The sequence below is a fragment of the Mytilus edulis genome, chromosome 3 (genome assembly GCF_963676685.1).
Source record: "Mytilus edulis chromosome 3, xbMytEdul2.2, whole genome shotgun sequence".
In the NCBI taxonomy this organism is placed as follows: Eukaryota; Metazoa; Mollusca; class Bivalvia; order Mytilida; family Mytilidae; genus Mytilus; species Mytilus edulis.
Genome location: NC_092346.1, coordinates 46,694,589 through 46,715,369, shown reverse-complemented (window position 1 = coordinate 46,715,369; position 20,781 = coordinate 46,694,589). Strand labels below are relative to the sequence as shown.

Below are 20,781 nucleotides of genomic sequence, written 5' to 3'. Positions count from 1 at the left end.
TCATGATAAATTCATGCTGAGATAGACGATAACGTTTGTAAATTTATCTAGCTAAAGCAATTTCACTTATATATTAATATGTCGAAAAGTATGGTTAAAGAGAAAATAAAATTTTTACTATTTGCTTCGTCATTTACCGGATTTGTAATAACATATGCAACAACACGGGTGCCACATGTGGAGCAGGATCTGCTTACCCTTCCGGAGCACCTGAGATCACCCCTAGTTTTTAGTGGGGTTCGTGTAGCTTAGTCTTTAGTTTTCTATGTTGTGTCTTCTGTACTAATATTTGTTTGTTTGTCTTTTTATTTATAGCCATGTCGTTGTCAGTTTATTTCAATCGATGAGTTTGACTGTCCCACTGGTATCTTTCGTCCCTCTTTTAGATTGTTTTCTAGTATTCATTGCGTAAATAAAATTTGAGCAACACATTTTTCTGGCATTCCGTATAAAGATTATTCAAGACTACCACTATTTGTTTTTGCAAATATATCTGTATAATCATTGCTTAAAACAAAAGGACTCCTAACTTCGTTATACAATTCACCTAAATGTACCATCTCATATTAGATGAAGTTGAAAGTATATCATTATTGGCCAACTGCATCATGTGCATGTTCATACAGAAACAAATTGTTAAACATCAGTTTTTATCTTCACCAATCACTACTTTAAACATAATACTTTTCAATGTTGATGTACTTGCGAAATACATACTTGGACATGGATTTTCTGCACAATTAGAAGTATAGGTATCATTTCCCGTGCAAAATTTGCCCCCAAATTGGGGTTCAGGATTTGAACAGGTCCTGTTTCTGGTCTTGAGGCCACCTCCACATGTGACGCTGCATTCCTCCCAATTGTTCCATTCAGACCAGTTTCCATCAACTACAAGCAAAGAAGAACATGGAACTTGTGATGTAAACTATAAAGACTACATGTGATTTGAATAAGAAATAAATATTAAGCTAGATAATGCAAAATAATATTGTAATCATGCATTTTAGAGGTCATATAAAATCGTAACTGATGATTATAACTTATAATTTCAGATTTGATGCAACCGTGCTTTTGCATTTATAAGACCTTCTAAATCAATTCAAGAGGTAAATATCAAAACGACAAATAAAAACGAGGTCAATTGGAAGACCTAAAAAAGGAACCCGAATTAATAAAATCAATAAGGAAACGAGAAAAATCAAAATCTGTAGTGATAACAATAAACTAATGGTCAGGGAACTTTCCATTACACAAAGTTAGTTCACTCTTAGGATCGGCATTATGATCTTTTCTTACTTGGACACGGGTCTTCATTACATGTTTCAATATTTGTAGTATTTCCTAAACACGATTCTCCACCATATTGCGGTACAGGATTTGAACAGTTTCTGTCTCTGACTTTCATGCCACCTCCACAAGTTACACTGCAATCATTCCAGGATGACCACTCTGTCCAATTACCATTGACTGAAATTGAAATATGGTATGATATATATAATAATACAATCTGCCATCATGAATAGTAAAATCATACTGAGATATCTAAGGAATTTTTTCACATATTATATATAGTATGTCTCAAAAAAAATATAATAATGCACCACACAACGACAGTTTAAAACACAACTTATTTAGGTTGTTGAACTTTTTTCATAAGTAAAATTCAGGCATACATTTGTCGACATTATTCTTAAAACAAATTTATTTTAAGGTAATTGTTAAGAAATTATACTGGTGAACTCATCGTGATATTTAATCCCCGAAAGTAAAGTAAAATGATAAAATATCACGCTACAAAACACCTACTTGGACAAGGATTGTCTGCACATTTAGAAATGAAGGTATTGTTTCCGATGCAATATTTGCCTCCAAATTGGGGTGCAGGATTTGAACAGGTCCTGTTTCTAGTCTTGAGTCCACCTCCACATGTGACGCTACATCCCTCCCATTCGCTCAATCCAGACCAGTTGCCATCAACTAAAACAGACCATCAATGCCGAGAACTATACAACTTATAATGATCCGAATAGGAATAAAAAATATGTATATATGTTAAACTACAAAAAAAATGAATAACCAATGATATGATCATGTGAAAAAAAGATCACAAGAAATTTTCATGTCATATATAAAATTGTAAACATTGCCATGTGCCTAATAAAACCAGGAACTTTAAATAACAAGAAAACTAATCAAGTAGAACACTTTGACATTTATGAAAATTTCAAGAGAAAAGAATATTCCAATAGTAAAGGATTTTAACAGATATATTACAAAAGCAGGGGATTCAAATTTAACTTGCATAACTGATCAAAAAGTAATTTGTTAAGTAGATACTTGCCTTCTCAATTTATTCAAAAGATAGTGTATCGTTTTGATACAGAAATTTCTATCAAACAAAATTATGTTCACGATCATTTATTTTCTTACTTGGGCATGGGTCTTCATTACATAGTTCAGTATTTGAGTAATTTCCGAAACACGATTCTCCACCATATTGCGGTATCGGATTAGAACAGTTTCTTTCTCTGACTTTCATGCCACCTCCACAAGTAACACTGCATTCATTCCAGGATGACCACTCTGTCCAATTCCCTTTAACTAAAATAGACATATGATACATACAGTGACACAATCTGCGAACGTTTATAGTAAAGTATATATAGACCCATTGGACAGCAATGTAAAATGTCATAAACAGCTTTCAAACAAACAAATTATGGTAGCAATTCCTTTGAAAAAATTGGGGCTCAAGATCATTTTTGTAATTATTGTCTATAATAAATTTCGTTTAATGAATGCCGTTATAGGATGTGTGTAGTTTTAAAGCTATCTTATTGATTTTTTTAATCCTAATAATCCTTACAGCAAAAATTAATATAAAAAAAATAACCTGAATAATTACAAAAAAATGATTATTGTCAAGCGTGATTCGATATCTTTACAAAAAAAAGGAATTCTTATCACTAATCATTTTCCAGTTATTTTTAAGGTAAAAATTATGAAAAAAACATACTTGGGCAAGAATTTTCTGCACAGTCAGAAATAAGTGTATCATTTCCTAGACATTTGTTGCCACCAAATTGGGGTTCAGGATTTGAACAGGTCCTGTTTCTTGTCTTGATTCCACCTCCACATGTGACACTACATTCCTCCCATTCGCTCCATCCAGACCAACTGCCATCAACTATAAACCAAAAGAGCAGTGCATAAATGACGAAAACTATTCTAATGTAGTTTGATAAGAAATAAATGATAAAGAAGTTTAACTACAGAAAACAAAATAATCAGATGATAATGTATTTAAGAGATCACATTACTTGTTAAAGGGGCACTACGAGATATATAAAAAAATCAAAAGTATGATTTGTTTTGTTCAATCATTAATGAAAGTGAAATAGTGAAATAATAATTTGCTTTTATCAGCTAAAATGGTTCAATTTTGTCAAGTTAAGTTAATAAACATTCATAATGATTAATTCACTTGCAAGTGAATAATTCGACCTCATTAAATCCATATTCATGTGAACTCCGATTTAAATCCGTAGAAAGAGATAGAATTACGCATGCATTGTCCGTGTACGGGCATTTAAAGGAAAAGAATGTCAACATTGAAAGTGAAACTAGGTAAATAATTTGAGTAACTGATTCGATCCACACAAAATCATTTTTATAAAGGTAAAAACGACGATAAACATATTTTTTTAATCGACAATACAAAATATAACGTACCTATAAAAATACAATTGCACGATTTGCATAATCTATTCATATATATGTGTATGTTTACATCGCTGATATGGTCATAGAAGGTCAACTCGATAGTTAATTAGATGGAGTCTTGGCTAAAATTCACACGAAACGAAGCTACATCTTATTGAGACCACGTCCTGTAAATTGTTTATTTTATACTTTTGATAGTTTGTAAAAAATGTTTTACATTGTTATAAATACAATATGAGAATTTGAGTCAAATCGGTGAACATGAATTTCCGATTGTAAACTTCAAATCGTGCCTTGTACAACCTGAAACTTCTATTAAGTAGAACACTACGGCAATTTGAAAATCAAAACAATAAGAGAAAAAGCAATATGATAGTAAATTATGTGCCCTAAATCAAATTTCTTTTATAACTTATCATATCCATAGAATAATTGTTTTGTTTAGCAGTATATACGTTGTTTGTACTTTCCTAATTCGTTCAAACGATGGTGGATCATAATTGTAACAAAGAACTTTCAATAAGACACAATAATGCTCAAGATCAGGAAACATAATCAGGATTGCTTTCTTACTTGAACATGGTTCTTCATTACATGTTTCCAAATTTGTTTCATTTCCGAAACACAATTCTCCCCCATATTGTGGTTCCGGATTTGAACAGTTTCTATCTCTGAATTTCATGCCACCTCCACAAGTATCACTGCATTTATTCCATGATGACCACTCAGTCCAATTTCCATTGACTGGAATTGAAAAGTAATAAATATACGGACATTGTCAACCAACGCTTTTGTAAAAAAAACATACTGAGCTATCAATTAAAGATTTATTTGTACAAAGTGTGCTAAAGAGTTACTAGTTGTAAATAAGGTAAGATTATGGAAATGTTTTTCCTTATTTTCCTTTATGCATACTGAAATGTAACATAAATATTATTGAACAGCTATAAAAATAGAGAAAAAGATCACTGTCAATCATCACTCGATATCTTAACCAACACAGAATTCTTATCAGTGAATTGAATGTAGTCATTTTTGGAGAAATGCATTAAAATACATACTCGGACAAGGATTGTCTGCACACTCAGAAATGTTGGTATCATTTCCTATGCAATATTTGCCACCGAATAGGGGTTCAGGTTGTGTGCAAGTCCTGTTTCTTGTCTTGAGCCCACCTCCACACGAGACACTACATTCCTCCCATTCACTCCATCCAGACCAGTTGCCATCAACTACAAGCAGAAAAGAGTACAATAATAATGATGAAACTATCACAACTTGGAGAAACTCGAATACGAAATAAAAATTTAACTTCAGAAAGTAAAATAATAATATGATCATGTATACCATTGTATACTATTTAAATCATCATTGTCTGTATACTGTGTACTATTGTATTTAAAATCATGTTGCATTATCTGGAATCGCTGCTTAATATGACAATAAACAATGAACTGTAGATAAAATATTGCAAATAATAAATTGTGAATATGGTGGGTAAACTATTTTTTATTCTAGTACTGAGTCATTACCGATGCTTCTCATCTTGGGTGTTTTCCCTACAGCATTCAATTTGACGGTACTACAAACATGACTAAAATATATCATTTGTCATCTTTTACTTGGTAAATAGTTATTAAAGGTACCAGGATTACAATTTAATACGCCAGACTCGCGTTTCGTGTACATAAGACTCATCAGTGACGCTCAGATCAAAATAATTATAACAATAACAATAGCCAAACAAGTACAAAGTTTAAATTGATAAAAATGACCATATAATTGATATTCAAGTGTTGACTACTGGGCTGGTGATACCCTCAGGGACTACACGTCCACCGGCAGTGGCATTGACCCAGTGGTGTAAATAATTATCAGAGGTACCAGGATTATAATTGAATACGCCAGATGTCCGTTTCGTCCACATAAAACAATATAAACTTAGAAATTAATACGAAAAAAAAGGTTCAAACTCCCTCAGACAAAATGTATCATTTATTTTATTTGGCTGCTTCGTAAGGTCCTTGTTGGTCATATAATATTTAAGTACTAATACGTTCTTGGTATTACTATTACAATATTACGGTTTGGACGTTCCTGTGAAGGTAACACCAGAAATGTGATTTGGATGAATCACATTTTTAATATGCTATATCTATTTCCCTTTTAAACTATAATATCTTCATATGCTTAACTTTTCACTTAACTTTTTTTTTTCATAGGAAAGCTGAAACTTCTAACATAGAAAAGGTAAACGTATAGAGGAAGTACCCTTCTTTTTTTAATTGATTAATATAGTAACAAGTACAATACACTGTTTCGTTGATAAAATTCCTGTTTTCTGAAAATCTTTGGTATTAATTCATCTTGTAAAATCGTCATGCGTCCTGAATTTACATGAAATTACAATTAGTTCCATTGGACCAAAAACTGCATTCAGACTCATGCATGCACCCAATCTGTCCAACTGTCATTTATTGACATTTAGACAGTTTTATATGTCCAATATTTTGTTTGTATACATAAAAATATACAAATTATTTCACAAGCAGTTTAATTCGGATTTTCATGTCAGTTTATCGTTAATGGAAATTTTTATCCAATTAGAAAGTATTGGGATACATACTATTATTTTCTTATACCTATTTTATCTATCCAAATTAAAATTACTGCTTCCCATATTCCTCCTCCACTTACAGCAATTTATTCATGCCTACTGAGTTACCGTAACCAAATGGGTTCAGTTAATACAACCTATGTGGATAGTATACTCAGTATTCTTTTGTTATTACTACTTATTACATATTCCAACAAAACAGCTTTTTAACATGAGTATCGTATCTGTCATTTCTGAATTAAGACTCAAAATTTGAATAAAAAAAGTAGTGACTTTTATATTACCTTAATTTCAGTGGTCTTACCTGGGCAGTAATGTTGGTTACATAAAGTACTCTCTGTGTTATTTCCTTTACAATCGTTTCCACCAAACTGAGGTTCAGGATCTGAACATGTTCGATTTCTAGACTTAACTCCTCCACCACATACATCAGTACAATTGTTCCATTCGGACCATTCTGCCCAACTACCGTCAACTGTATATAAAAGGAACCATTGAAAATTTGATTTCGAAACGAATGTCAAACGTATTTGAGACGTCAACTTCTTTCTGGAGTAAGACTAGACTTTTATCATTCGGACAAAATCAAACGATGAAAATTATATTTGTTAGTCCGACATTACCGGTTTATTGGCTTAATTTGAGTTACGCCTGAGTCATATATCGGAAGTATAAATCTCATGCTTGTGTAGTGAATCGTAACTTGTAACATGTGCACATAAAAAGGGAAATAGCAGTGTTATTTTGCTATATTTGACTGTACATGAAATGCTGTAAAAAGTAATATCACAAAGATACTGAGCTCCCAGGAAAATTCAAAAAGGAAAGTCCGTAATCAAATGGCATATCAAAAGCTAAATGAAAATAACCTATTTAAAATTCCACGATGTATATTTTTACATACTTGTTTTTGTACTGGAGGAGCCTGAAGAATGCTCTATGAAAATTTGATTTGAATTCTTTGATCATTTATTGTTCATTACACTGACTGCTTTTTCATACAAAATTTTCATTTTCAAAGATCCGGTTTCGCTTTTATCAACTATTTCATATTCAGAATGTGAATGTAACGTATTCATATAATAGATAAATAATCTACTGTCTTATGGAAATCAAATCTATTTTCTCTTGACCTTTCATTTCATTAGAATTATAACTTATTTTTATAAAATGTTCTTAAATATTGTGCCATGAACATCGACCTCAACCCGCCCCTTCCACAACTTTTCATTGGTAGTTACAGTAAGAATAACACACTGATGAGAGCATACTTTATTATTACAATGAGTAACAATATGATTGATAACAGTTGCACACTTTCTAGTCCGTATGTTGCAGTCTCTATATATTCTTGTATATTCCTTGTGTGGTAATTATCTTTACTATTCCTCCTAAATGCACTATTTTAATACTATTCAAATTTCACAAATGTTAATTCTTGATGCATGCATGATGATAAACAAAAATATGTATCCTGTCAATTTGTTGTATCTTTAAACAAATTAGTTAATTGTATGATAACGACATTTGAATGAGTCATATATTTTTTCCGGTTTGAAGTTTCTATGTTTACTGACTCCTAACACCTTCATGTGGAGCACCGCTTGGTCGTTTTTCACTCTGCAGAATAGTATCATCTTTTACTCTGAAATGTAACACACAGATGAGTTCAAGCCAATTTAAAGGATTAAATCATACGCATAAATTAATGTATGTCAATAACTTTATACAATATTGTCAGTTAATGTATTTTTTTTAACTTTATAATTAAAAGATATATGTGCATTTTCTATTGATTTTTTAATTTACAATGATATAATATGAGGGAGATAATAAACTAGAGGCTCTAAAGAGTATGTGTCGCTCACCTTGGTCGATGTGAATATTAAACAAAGGAAGCAGATGGATTCGTGACAAAATTGTGTTTTGGTGATGGTGATGTGTTTGTACATCTTACTTTACTGAACATTCTTGCAGCTTACAATTATCTCTATCTCTATCTATAAAGAACTTGGCCCAGTAGTTTCAGTGGAAAATTTTATGAAAATTGTTAAAAAATTACTATAAAGGACAATTACTCCTTAGGGGGTCAATTGACCATTTCGGTCATGTTGACTTATTTGTAAATCTTACTTTGCTGAACATTATTGCTGTTTACAGCTTATCTCTATCTCTAATAATATTCAGGAAAATTTCAGGGCAGATAGATCTTGATCTGATAAACAATTTTACCCCATGTCAGATTTGCTCTAAATGCTTTGGTTTTTGAGTTTTAAGCCAAAAACTGCATTTTTCCCCGTATTTCTACTTTTAGCCGTGGTGGCCATCTTGGGTGGATGGTCAGGTCACTGGACACACTTTTTAAATTACATATCCCAAAGATGATTGTGGCTAAGTTTTGATTAATTTGGCCCAGTAGTTTCAGAGGAGAAATTTTTGTAAAAGATTACTAAGATTTACAAAAAATGGTTAAAAATTGACTATAAAGGGGAAAAACTCCTAAAAGGGTCAACTGACCATTTCGGTCATATTGACTTATTTGTAAATCTTACTTTGCTGAACATTATTGCTATTAAAGGGAAATTCCGCGATTTTTTACTTATCATCTAATTATGTTCATCTTAACATAAAAAACACATTTGCAAAGTTTTAAATTTATATTCCTTCTAATAACGGAGAAAATCAAGTATTTGTAACTTTTTTGGTTGAATTCTCGAGTGAGTCGTGACGTTTTAGATTTGTTGAATTCTGGGAAAAAATAAAATCTGTTTAACTCTTATGGCTTATCGACAATATACGTAATTAAAAGCGCACAGCTGACGAATGGTCGTAGTTATTAACCACAATATAAGAATGAACGAAAATGAATATGCATATACCGTTTTGTATTGATTGAATTAAACTCCTATAAAATTATCTCTAGTAAATGTTTTCGAATAAATTTCATTAATTATTGTTGAGATTTGTTTCATAAAATATTTATTGAACATTTTTACTGATATTAAACTGAAAATATTTCCGTTCTATTTACCGTTATTGTTTTGATAATCATTTCAATGCAACCAAGGATTTGTATATACAAATCCTTGATGCAACTAATGTGTGAGCAGAGTGTGTATATTATTTTGTAAAGGTCTCTGTATTTCTCGGCTTGATGTCATTTCGTTTACCTTGTAGCTATTTAGCAGCAGGTGTGAGTTCAAGCGTACACAGGTATGAATGTTGTTATTTGGAAAGGATAAACAGAAAGGATTAGAAAGAGTATGCTGTATTTAAAACACTAAGATTTAATACACGATGAGAATAAAGATACAATAATTAAATTGTGTAAATTAATTGAAAATAAAATTTAGATTCATAATTCCGAAAGTGTATAAAAATAAAAGGAAACAATTTTGGTTTAATCTTTAATAAAAACTAAATGCAATATTTCCCAATTTGATATACCATCTGTTTGATATCATTGACTTTACCGGAATTTCTTAACTTGTATTCAAATCTGGCTGTGTTAATGCTCATAAAACTATCGCAATTTTAAAGACGGACTATCGACATCGACCGCTTGTTCTTGATATTTGAAACTGCATGCATATATACGTATACGTATTTACGTTTATGATAGTGATGAGTTCTTGCGTCTGACAAAAACTAAATTCCTTCATGGTTACTTGCCATACGTTTATATTGGTTTGTAAGGTGATTACTCAAAATCGTTATTTGAAGATGAAGATTTATTTTAATACAGAAATTTCGTCTATATATTAAGTTTCACAAGTGTATACCACGGAGAAGCTCTGAAGGTACATAACTCCCATTTTGTTTGGGTGTGAACCATCGATGTTTACAGCAATATCAAAGAATAAGATGATGATGGTAGAAAGAACTATGGGCGTCATGTGGCAAATATTACATGCATATCGGACCATGAGTTGTCAATCTGTATGAAAAGATTTCCAATACAACAATATTATTGAGAAGGAATGTTTACATGTTATATTCTCGTACTAGTATTACAGGGTTCTTGTGGCGTCCACCTTAGACACACATCTTTCTAACGATGTTTTAAAAAAAAGACAGAACCAATTTAATGTTATATTTCCCTTGAATACCAAGAAAGAAAATAAATCCCGAAATTAATTTGAAACTTTGATACTCAATAGTTTCCCAGCAAAATATTAGAATGTAGGACAGAAAGTCACAGACAAAAAGTCACTGACAAAAAGTCACAATTCAGTTTTTAGAATATTTTTCTTTAAATAAGAAAAAAATAATTAAAAGATAAAAGTTTTGTTTTTTTCTTGAAGTGTTAAACATAAAGCAACTTTGTAATTAAAATGTATTAAATAAATATCAATAATGATCAAATAAGTGTTATGAAAACCAGATGTCAACGTGACATGGTACCTAAATGGCTTCATATTGCCAAGAAATATCTCCTTTGAATGATTAAAATTTAATAATTTTTATTTAACAAAGCTTATGAACAATGTCCTACGCTTAAAAATGAATAGATGTATTGAAAAGTAAATATTTAAAGATCTTTCTCTTATATATTTAAACAATTGTCAGAGAATTAATTGTGAATTTTTGTCCCATCAAATTTGTGACTTTATGTCCTGTAACTTTTTGTCCTGTGACTTTCTGTCCGTTTACCAAATATTCACATCCCTTGGGGATAATTAGTGTTCGTCCAGTGGCATATATAACAATTGTGATGACGAATTCTTTCCTTGGTTCGAGAACAATCTTATTGAAATATAAATCTGTGATTTTACTATGTCCACAACTTCGATGAACCAAAGCAAATTATACATCGACCTGTATTTAAATCAAATTGGTTCTCTTCTTCTGGTATACAATAGTCTATCGACATTCGATGATTACATACTGTTGGCATACGTGGACTAGTCTATTTACAAAACTTTTACCCCAATTTATTCAAAATATATGTTTTTTTCTTATGTTCAATGTATACATGTATATATTTTAAATTGCGCTATAGTTCCGTAACTTTCTACCCAGTCGTATAAACGAATCGTCGACAAGTGCGTACATTTTTTTAAATCAATATTTCTGGTATGTTCCAATCTGTCCTTCACTATTGACAATGAGTATATATTACATTTTCCCAAATTCACCCTTGGAAAAAATATTTAAATAGATTTTAATTTCATCAAATCTTATTTGTTGGGTATTATTTATATTTTTATGAATAATATTCTTTACACCAGAATGTTATTTATAAACAAGCGTATGAGTTTAGTAATAACAAGTAAGACAGAGTTGTATATTATACATCTGATAGTTCAAAATGGAAAGTTATAAGTTATCCGCCGTGTACACTGATCAATACCTGCAGAGGTGAAACGATGCATGAACTTGCAAGCCCGACAGGAAATCGCTTGAATACCTGGACGTGTCACCTCACACACCTTCACAATACCTTTGGAAGTAATACCTTTAGCCATGCTGGTAATCAGATGAGGGAAGATCAGAATTTATTTGAAAAAGTTTATTACTTTAAAGAATTATGAACAAATTAGATTTTCGAAAACAATTTTCACGGAACACTTATTTATGATTTCAACTTTGACTTTTTTACCTAATTCCAATATCAACAGTTTAAAAACAACAGACCATGGTAATTTAAAAAAATAAGAATATTTTCCGTATCAAGTTAGTTAGTCGGATAAAACAACCGTACGATTGACAAGATATCGACACGCAATTACGACTTCATCGGTTACTGTAGTTTTGTTCCTTTGTGGTTTATAGACATATCGTTGTTATTAATCGGGAAAGAAGACAAAATGGCCGAACGCAGAGAATTGATACTCTAAATTTAAAATCGATGGTGATCGCTTATCTAGCGGAATAAAACTTTAATAACTATGAATTTGAGCATTTTTATACTGAATGAACATAATATCAATTTTTGATTTTTTTGCGAAGTTTCCCTTTAACAGTTTATCTCTATCTATAATAATTTTCAAGATAATAACCCAAAACAGCAAAACACTTCAGGTGCACCAACCCAACAACGGGTTGTCCGATTCATCTGAAAATTTCAGGGCAGATATATCTTGACCTGATAACCAATTTAACACATGTCAGATTTGCTCTAAATGCTTTGGTTTTTGAGTTATAAGCCAAAAACTGCATTTTACCCCTATGTTCTATTTTTAGCAATGACGGCCATCTTGGTTGGTTGGCTGGGTCACCGGACACATTTTTTTAACTAGATACTCCAATGATGATTGTGGCCAAGTTTGGTTTAATTTGGCCCAGTAGTTTCAGAGGAGAAGATTTTTGTAAAAGTTAACGACGACGGACGACGACGGATGACGGACGCAAAGTGATGGAAAACGCTCACTTGGCCCTTCTGGCCAGGTGAGCTAAAAATAAATCCTTACAAATTTGTAATGAATTAAGCGACTTAATACTGCAATTTCAGAAAAGACGACGAAAAATATATTTATAGCAAATGAAATAGAAAGACAGATATTAATTGATAATAATATTAGAAAATAGTAAAAAAAAAAAAAAATAATAACATTATTCCCATTTACAATATTTCAAAAAGGGAAGATTTAGTGAAGTTTGTATCCTTTTATAAGTGCTGTTGTAATGTAGATATGATAATCAAGAGTTTTAAATGGACCATATATTACTGTAACATCACTTGATAGTTTTATACTTCTATTATACCATGAACTTAATTGTGATTATGGTTATCAAATTTGTTCAGTCAAAACATACAGTGTTTTACAATGAGATTGGAAAATATCTCAATTCACGTTATATATTAAATATAAAAAAAAACTATCATGTTCCCCTTTTAAATTCTAAACTATTGTGACGCTCTGGATGGCTCCTTTATTTTTGTTATTATACCTATTTGTAAATTGAGGGGTTGTGAATAATACCTTCTGCAGACGTCAGGATAATCTGGATTATATTGATGCATGCTTTTTAGTTAGTCAGTGACATTTTAAACTCTTCTAATCATTATAAACTATATCATTACAGTGCTAAGTGTTATGTAAACTAATCATTAGTACAATTTCTTACCTCAATATATAATTAGCCTTTGTTCTTTTAACTTCCTACGAACAATTGCCAGTGATCATCTATTGAAAAATAACGTGTTTTGTTTTGCGATTGCAAGTTCAAAAACGGCATGACCGCAGAAGATATTTTTGTAATATTTTCAAATTTGTTTAAACAGGTTTCTTTGAATTTGCTTTTTACATACTCATTTATCTAGGTATTGCTGTCATCATAAAATAACAAATCGTTTTGCTAACATTGAAATAATTTTCTAAGGTAAGTTTTCTCATAACATAACATTAGACAACGGTTTTCATCCTATCAGAATCGCTGATCATGGTTTTTGAAATTAAGATGCAATCACGGAAAGATTTTACATCGAAAACCGCCAAAAGATTTTTTTTTCTTTTTTTTAATGTACATCTTATTCAGTATCTGATATATAACATATAAAAAATCAATATGTTGTGAAAAAAATCAGAAAACTAAATGACCCTATTTCGAGATAAAAATTATAATTATTTTATGCAAACAAATGAGGATAACTCGGTTTTCTTACTACTAGTATATAATATAAATAAATTTGATAATCTTCTTTTCTAAGAGTAATTGATTATAATCATATCATATAATAAGGCAAGGTTTCACACTTCTTATATTAAAAGCAAAAACAAAATCTTGTTATTCACAATGAGGCTATTTTACTACTATGTGTGGAATATATCATTTGGGTAAAGATGTTGCTTATATATATTTTGGCCAAAAACTATGCACGAAAGAACCATGATAGGTTAAAAACGTAAATTTGGACTATTACTCCATGTTCAAGTCATAAATGATCTTTAATCAGTTAAGTTTCCAGAGTACAGACACGGATAGTTTTCTCAATAAAATTAATATAATTTTCAAAAGGTGGAATAAGTTTCCATTTTGTGCAATTTCCGAGAACAAAACTTGCTCCGATCATATCTCCTCTGTTGCATTGTTAACAAGTATGTAAGCATATACTTAAATTCTGTAAGTTTAAAAGAGGGACGAAAGATACCAAAGGGACAGTCAAACTCATAAATCAAAAATAAACTGACAACGCTATGGCTTAAAATGAAAAAAGACAAACAAGAGTACACATGACACAACATAGAAAACTAAAGAATAAACAACACGAACCCCACCAAAAACTAGGGGGGATCTCAGGTGCTCCGGAAGGGTAAGCAGATTCTGCTCCACATGTGACACCCGTCGTGTTGCTTATAAGATAACAAATCCGGTAAATAGTATAATTCGGTAGGTCACATTCATGAAAGGGAAGGGGGTTGTAGTTACGACGTCAGGAACATATCCGATATCATTTGTGAAACGGTTATTCCATAACGGTCAACCAACTCGTGATGGCGTCCGTACAATTTACGAAGGAGTGATTTCAACTTCACCATTTGAAACTCTTGGTTTAATAACTTCCTTGTGAGCAGCAACCCTCTATCAAGAAAATCATGATAGGAAATGCAAGCACGGGAATATCGTTTCAATTGGGAGATATATACCCCGTATGCAGGTGCTGCTGGAATGTTGCTACTTAGAAATGGAAAGTTCACAATTGGAAAGCTGAAATCATCTCTTTCGTCGTAAAGTTTTGTTTTCAATTTTAAGTGTCGTTTGTTTTCTCTTATTTTTGAGTGTAAATTCACATTGCGATAAGACGTGTCACGGTACTTGTCTATCCCAAATTCATGTATTTGGTTTTGATGTTATATATATATGTTATATTTGTTATTCTCGTGGGATTTTGTCTATATGTGTTACATTTTAGTGTTATGTCGTTGTTCTCCTCTTATATTTAATGCGTTTCCCTCGGTTTTAGTTTGTTATCCCGATTTTGTTTTTTGTCCATGGATTTATGAGTTTTGAACAGCGGTATACTACTGTTGCCTTTATTTAAGGTTCATTGATAAACTTTCATTTGTGAATTAAATGGACTAACTTAAGAAAGAACAAAATCGACCATAAACGAACATTTACTATTCAGAATGATGGAAGACACCCATACAACTTTTTATGACTAAATGAAAATGTACATGAATAATATCATTGTTTGAAAATTTCAAATAGAAAACATTGGAATTCTTTACTTCTGTTTGTCTATTCTTATCATTATTTTGATTGGAAGAATACTATATTGCGTCTAAAAATCCATTTACTATATGGTTTAGAATCCACAATAATTTATTATGAAACTAAATGTCTTTCATTTTCTTTGATAAACATTTATTTTGCAAACACTCTACAAGACAGACTGCATGCAAACTATTGTGACCAAGTTGTCCAATTACCGTTTGATTTTATTTAAACAAAAACAAAATGGTTACAATTTGAACATATTCCTTTGTAATTGTTTTTTTTCCCTGGTATCCAAAACTTATTTTCTCAGCATTTCGATAAGTTTTGACTCGTAAAGAATTGTGTATGATTACATGTCAGTCCATAAAACAACCGAACAAAGATTAGATTCGAGCTAGTCTTATTGTAAAGACACCTGTTTACTGTTGAAATCTATGTCCCTTCTGAACACATTCTAACATTCTAGGTAGTCATGTCGATGGAAGAACTCTTCTTTGAAGTATACTAACAGTTACTGTATTCATATCGAAGTGATGAGGTTGATAATGATATATTTGGTAACAAATCCAATAACAATCATGATCTTGAATCCTTCTCTTCTAAAAAGAAATTAAGTCAAAAAAGTGCCTAACGACATTTTTGGACTTAAGAAACATACAAGAAGAAAAAAATACGAATTTCCTTGTTGTAATGTATTTAAAATAATTCTTAAATATGTTTTACCTGGACATTCATGTTCGTTGCATATATTATTGTCTACACTATTTCCAACACAATCAATTCCTCCAAATTGTGGTTCAGGGTCTGAACATGTTCTATTTCTAAATTGAAGGCCGCCACCACATAAATCGGTACAATTGTCCCATTCTGACCATTCTGCCCAACTACCATCAACTGTATTAAAAGAAACTTTGGGTGATTATGATATTTTCATATACATTGGATGTGTAGATACACTCTAGAGGGAACAAGCTGAAGATATGATATCATATTGAAATCACAAACGTAGAAATATCATAAATAAATAAAGGAGAGAACAAGAAGTCAATAGCAAATTGATAGCTGTCTAAATATAAAAATTAAGTTGACAATAACTTATGCTATATATTAAGGACCTTGGAGAAAAAAAATACGAAGGTCAGGCAATGCTCAACTTCTTTCGCACATAGCTCTTCTAATAGAACAGCCATATGTCCATCTACAGGATAATATGAATGATTGCATCAAACCCATTAAAATTAATATTCAATTGCATATGTCATGAATATTTTTTAACACTTGATGAAGTTGACATGAAACAAAGTAAAAGTGAATGTTTGATTGTGTCCAGCTCTTTATATTCTATAATATCATCAGAACAAATCATTGGCACATGATTATCCATACATTTGTTTGCATAAATGAGGTAGGGTCAAATGTCGCGGTATTCGTTCAACTAACAAAGTCAAATTACGAACTTGTTCAAGCCGAGTGCAATTCAAACACACAACAAAATATAAAGTATACTCTAAAGCAATTTTTACAAATGTTGAATATTCCAATACAATAAAATTGTAATTTAACGCACAATATAAAAAAAAAGACTTCAGATGCTTGATGCTCCTCTTTAAAATATTTGGATACATACTCATATGTACCCAAACATGGTATAAATGCACTTTTAAGCACATTTTGTGGCATTTATAATATGGTTAGATGTTCAAAAATACACACAAAATGTAAATAGTAATTGGTGTACACATATGCATCTACGGTTTTGTGACTTATTGTTCTACACTGAAGGAGTTTCACAAAATAGCTATGCTGTTTAATAAGTTCTGGGGAGAATGAACCAATCTCTTTCTTTTATAGTGAATAATTGATCAATTCAGAATATTATGTGAAAACATCAAAATATGTATCAAGTGATCACTTTCATTAGACCCTCAACTTCAGAACTCTTACGCCTGTAGATGTCTTCTAGACACTTGACAATCCTAACTGTAATGGCGGTACTTAACCTAACGAATAAAAATGCTGTAGAATAAAAATTTTAACGCTTGCTTGTTCGGGGCATTTTATGTTGCTGTAGCACGGAATCAATATAATCATTATGTTTTTTTTATAGAATTGTATGTATAACCTGGGCAATAATGTGTGTTGCAGGAATAATTTTCTGTTCTATTTCCAATACAGTCAATTCCACCAAACTGAGGTTCAGGATTTGAACAATTTCTGTATCTGAGCGTAAGACCTCCACCACAAGTATCACTACAACTGTTCCATTCAGACCAATCTGTCCAATTGCCATCAACTGCAAAATAAATCGTAAATACAGACTAACGCAACAGATGCAAAAATGTGTCAGAAATGTATTATCTCAATCTGGGATAAATTGTTTGCTATGCCTATTAGTATCAAAAATTTTGATAGTGCTCAATTCAGGCCATGCAAACTTATATCAAACAGCTTCTGACATTATCAACGATTTGTTTTATCTTTTAGTAAATTTTTTTCATTAAACCGTATTTTTACAAAGTCATGTATTTCAATGTAAATGCCTAAACAAATTCTTGTAATAACAACGAATTAAGACTCCATTTACTTTCCGTTTTAAAAGAATTATATTTTATAATTTATTATCATTATCATTACCTGGACAGTAGTGGTCATTACAAATATCGCCTTCTGTACTGTTTCCTAAACAATTTTCTCCTTCAAATCTTGGTTCAGGATCAGAACAGGTTCTTACTCTTGACCGAAAACCACCACCACAAGACTGTGTACAATTGTCCCATTCTGACCATTTTGTCCAGTTGCCATCCACTAAATGTTGAAATATTTAAAATTTTAAGAATTCAGGAAATAATAAGTAAATACCAAAATGAACTTCATTCACTCGCCTAGCATTTAAAAAAGGAACTGTCAAGAGTTGAGAGATATCTTACTACACGATATTAGGGGGTTAGAATTTGTTTCCCTTATAAAAAGACGAGATGTCTTTTCCATTGCAATGTTCTTCCTATGTGACATCCCCAGGCATGATCGCCTTTTATTTCGACAAATGGAAATTCAATAGATTTAGAAAAATAATATTTAAGAGACAAGTGAAAATCAAATTATCAGACCACAATACATAAATTAAGCTTCAGGAAGGTATAGACTTTTTTTTATTAACCATGCAAAGGAATGGTATGTGTGTACCTGGACAATTGTGCAAATTACACATATCATCGTCGCTGGCATTACCAAGACATTCCATCCCACCAAACTGAGGCACTGGGTTTGAACATGTTCTGTTTCTAGATTGAAAACCTCTTCCACAAGAGTGGCTGCATGTGCTCCATACTGACCAATCTGTCCAATTGCCATCGACTGAAATAGATTTAAACTTAACTTACGCCTCTTGTACCAAATTTCATTTTTGTTTCTGGATCCTAATTGTGAATGTGTTTAAAAAATGTACAAGTATAATGCATAATAAAATATTATTTAAATCAATTCTCGACAGAAAATGTAATGCTTTTGATGATTCTTATTCTTGTATAATCAACACTATGAAATTTGTCACATAAAAAAGTATCTTCTTGTTTTCATTTGTATCTTGTATTATGAAGTAAATTATTAACTTTATTTAGAATATATCGCATTCAATTATAAATCACCACGGTGAACAATTTTATATTAACAATTGTTTGTTCCATATAAGATTTTTACACCAAAAAATGAACAGGGAATATTGTATAAAAAAACAGTAGTTTTAACACATTACATAATCCCACTTGTATTTAAAGTATAGGAACACAGGAAGTAGACGTTTAGCAGATACGAAAAGTGATAAAACGTTACAACTCATTTATGTTCAGAGAATAACTAAATATGTAATTGATTTATTCGGTATTTCTTGAGAACTCGTCAGTTAGACAAATGAACAGACAATATGATTGATAAATAACAGGTTGTTGAGTCTTTATATACTGACTCATTTTATAGCCATGGCTTCCTAGGAGGATCGAAAACATTTTAAGATTGGCGATTATAATCCTGAATTTCATATAAATTCTTTCGAATATAGGCAATATATATTATTATGATTTACTGTGAGTCCAACATCTCATTTGACCTTTCGTTTACAATTCATATAGTCAATGTCCCACGTTATCCTGTTATAAGACGTGTTTTAGTGTTTTTGTACATGGTTGTGCCATCAAAATTCATAAAGAAAATTGAAATTTAAGGTTGTTTTGCAATGTTACCGAGATACCTATAGATATACACATAGATATTCATAAGAAGGTAAAAAAAACGCAAAGAGGTATTGACAAATAGTTCATACGATGCTGACATAGGGAAGAAAATCCACTTATGTTATAATAATACCTGGGCATTCATTAGTGTTGCAGTGATTATTCTCGGTATTGTTTCCAATACAGTAATCACCACCAAACAGTGGTTCAGGATTAGAACATGTTCGATTTCTTAGCATAAGACCTCCTCCACATGACTTGCTACAAATACTCCATTCTGACCAATTTGTCCAATTGCCATCAACTAAATTTAAGATTCAATTAATATGATTTAATCATATGTCGTTAAATCTGATACACATTATGTAGAGAACTGACTAAATAAAAAGAATTGAGTTATTTGAATACACGATAAACATTTAGATTCAAAACATGGAAACAAAGTTTAAACATTATTTTTCTATCTTTACAAAGTGCAACACATTAGTACATCTTTCTAAACTTCAATCTTTCCAAGTTACTTAAATATAAGCAAATAGTAGTCATCGGTATTTCAACTATTGATGTGATAAGATCGATACTCCCGTGCTGTTAGCAGCAATGTCGTGTCTTGTGAATACAAACTAGTCCGTTTAAGATAACTGCAGCCTAAATTTCATTCGGGTCTTAAATGAAATCAGAACTGTAAATTAGAACACCTGAACATAAATAAATCATAGACTGAACTCACTTGGACATTTATTGTCATTACACGACTTGGTGTCTGTGGCATTTTCTCTGCAGTCTTTTCCGCCAAACTGGGGATCAGGATTTGAACATGATCTATTTCTATATAGTATTCCACCTCCACAAGACACACTACATTCGTCCCACGCTGACCATGTAGTCCAACTTCCATCAACTACAAACGTATGAAGTATTACAATTAAATTGTTTCATAGTTACACTCCATACATGCCGTTACGTCAATAAAAATCATATTTTCGTTTTTTAAGGCAAACATGTTGACCATGATCCATCAACATAGAGTAATCCAATGACTCATGAAAT

At 31.4% G+C, this 20,781-nt stretch overlaps 1 protein-coding gene across 1 annotated transcript in view; it reads right to left on the bottom strand.

Annotated features, from left to right (window-relative positions):
• Nucleotides 1-20,781, bottom strand: part of LOC139516644 (SCO-spondin-like) — a 70,836-nt gene that overhangs the window by 15,961 nt on the left and 34,094 nt on the right. The window contains exons 21-32 of the mRNA XM_071306855.1: nucleotides 20,462-20,632; nucleotides 19,865-20,035; nucleotides 18,689-18,859; nucleotides 18,140-18,310; nucleotides 17,628-17,798; nucleotides 16,229-16,399; nucleotides 6,645-6,815; nucleotides 4,785-4,955; nucleotides 4,297-4,467; nucleotides 3,017-3,187; nucleotides 1,297-1,467; nucleotides 718-888 (exon numbers count right to left, since the gene is read on the bottom strand). Of these exons, the coding sequence (XP_071162956.1) occupies nucleotides 718-888; nucleotides 1,297-1,467; nucleotides 3,017-3,187; nucleotides 4,297-4,467; nucleotides 4,785-4,955; nucleotides 6,645-6,815; nucleotides 16,229-16,399; nucleotides 17,628-17,798; nucleotides 18,140-18,310; nucleotides 18,689-18,859; nucleotides 19,865-20,035; nucleotides 20,462-20,632 (2,052 nt within the window). The remainder of the gene's footprint in view (nucleotides 1-717; nucleotides 889-1,296; nucleotides 1,468-3,016; nucleotides 3,188-4,296; nucleotides 4,468-4,784; nucleotides 4,956-6,644; nucleotides 6,816-16,228; nucleotides 16,400-17,627; nucleotides 17,799-18,139; nucleotides 18,311-18,688; nucleotides 18,860-19,864; nucleotides 20,036-20,461; nucleotides 20,633-20,781) is intronic.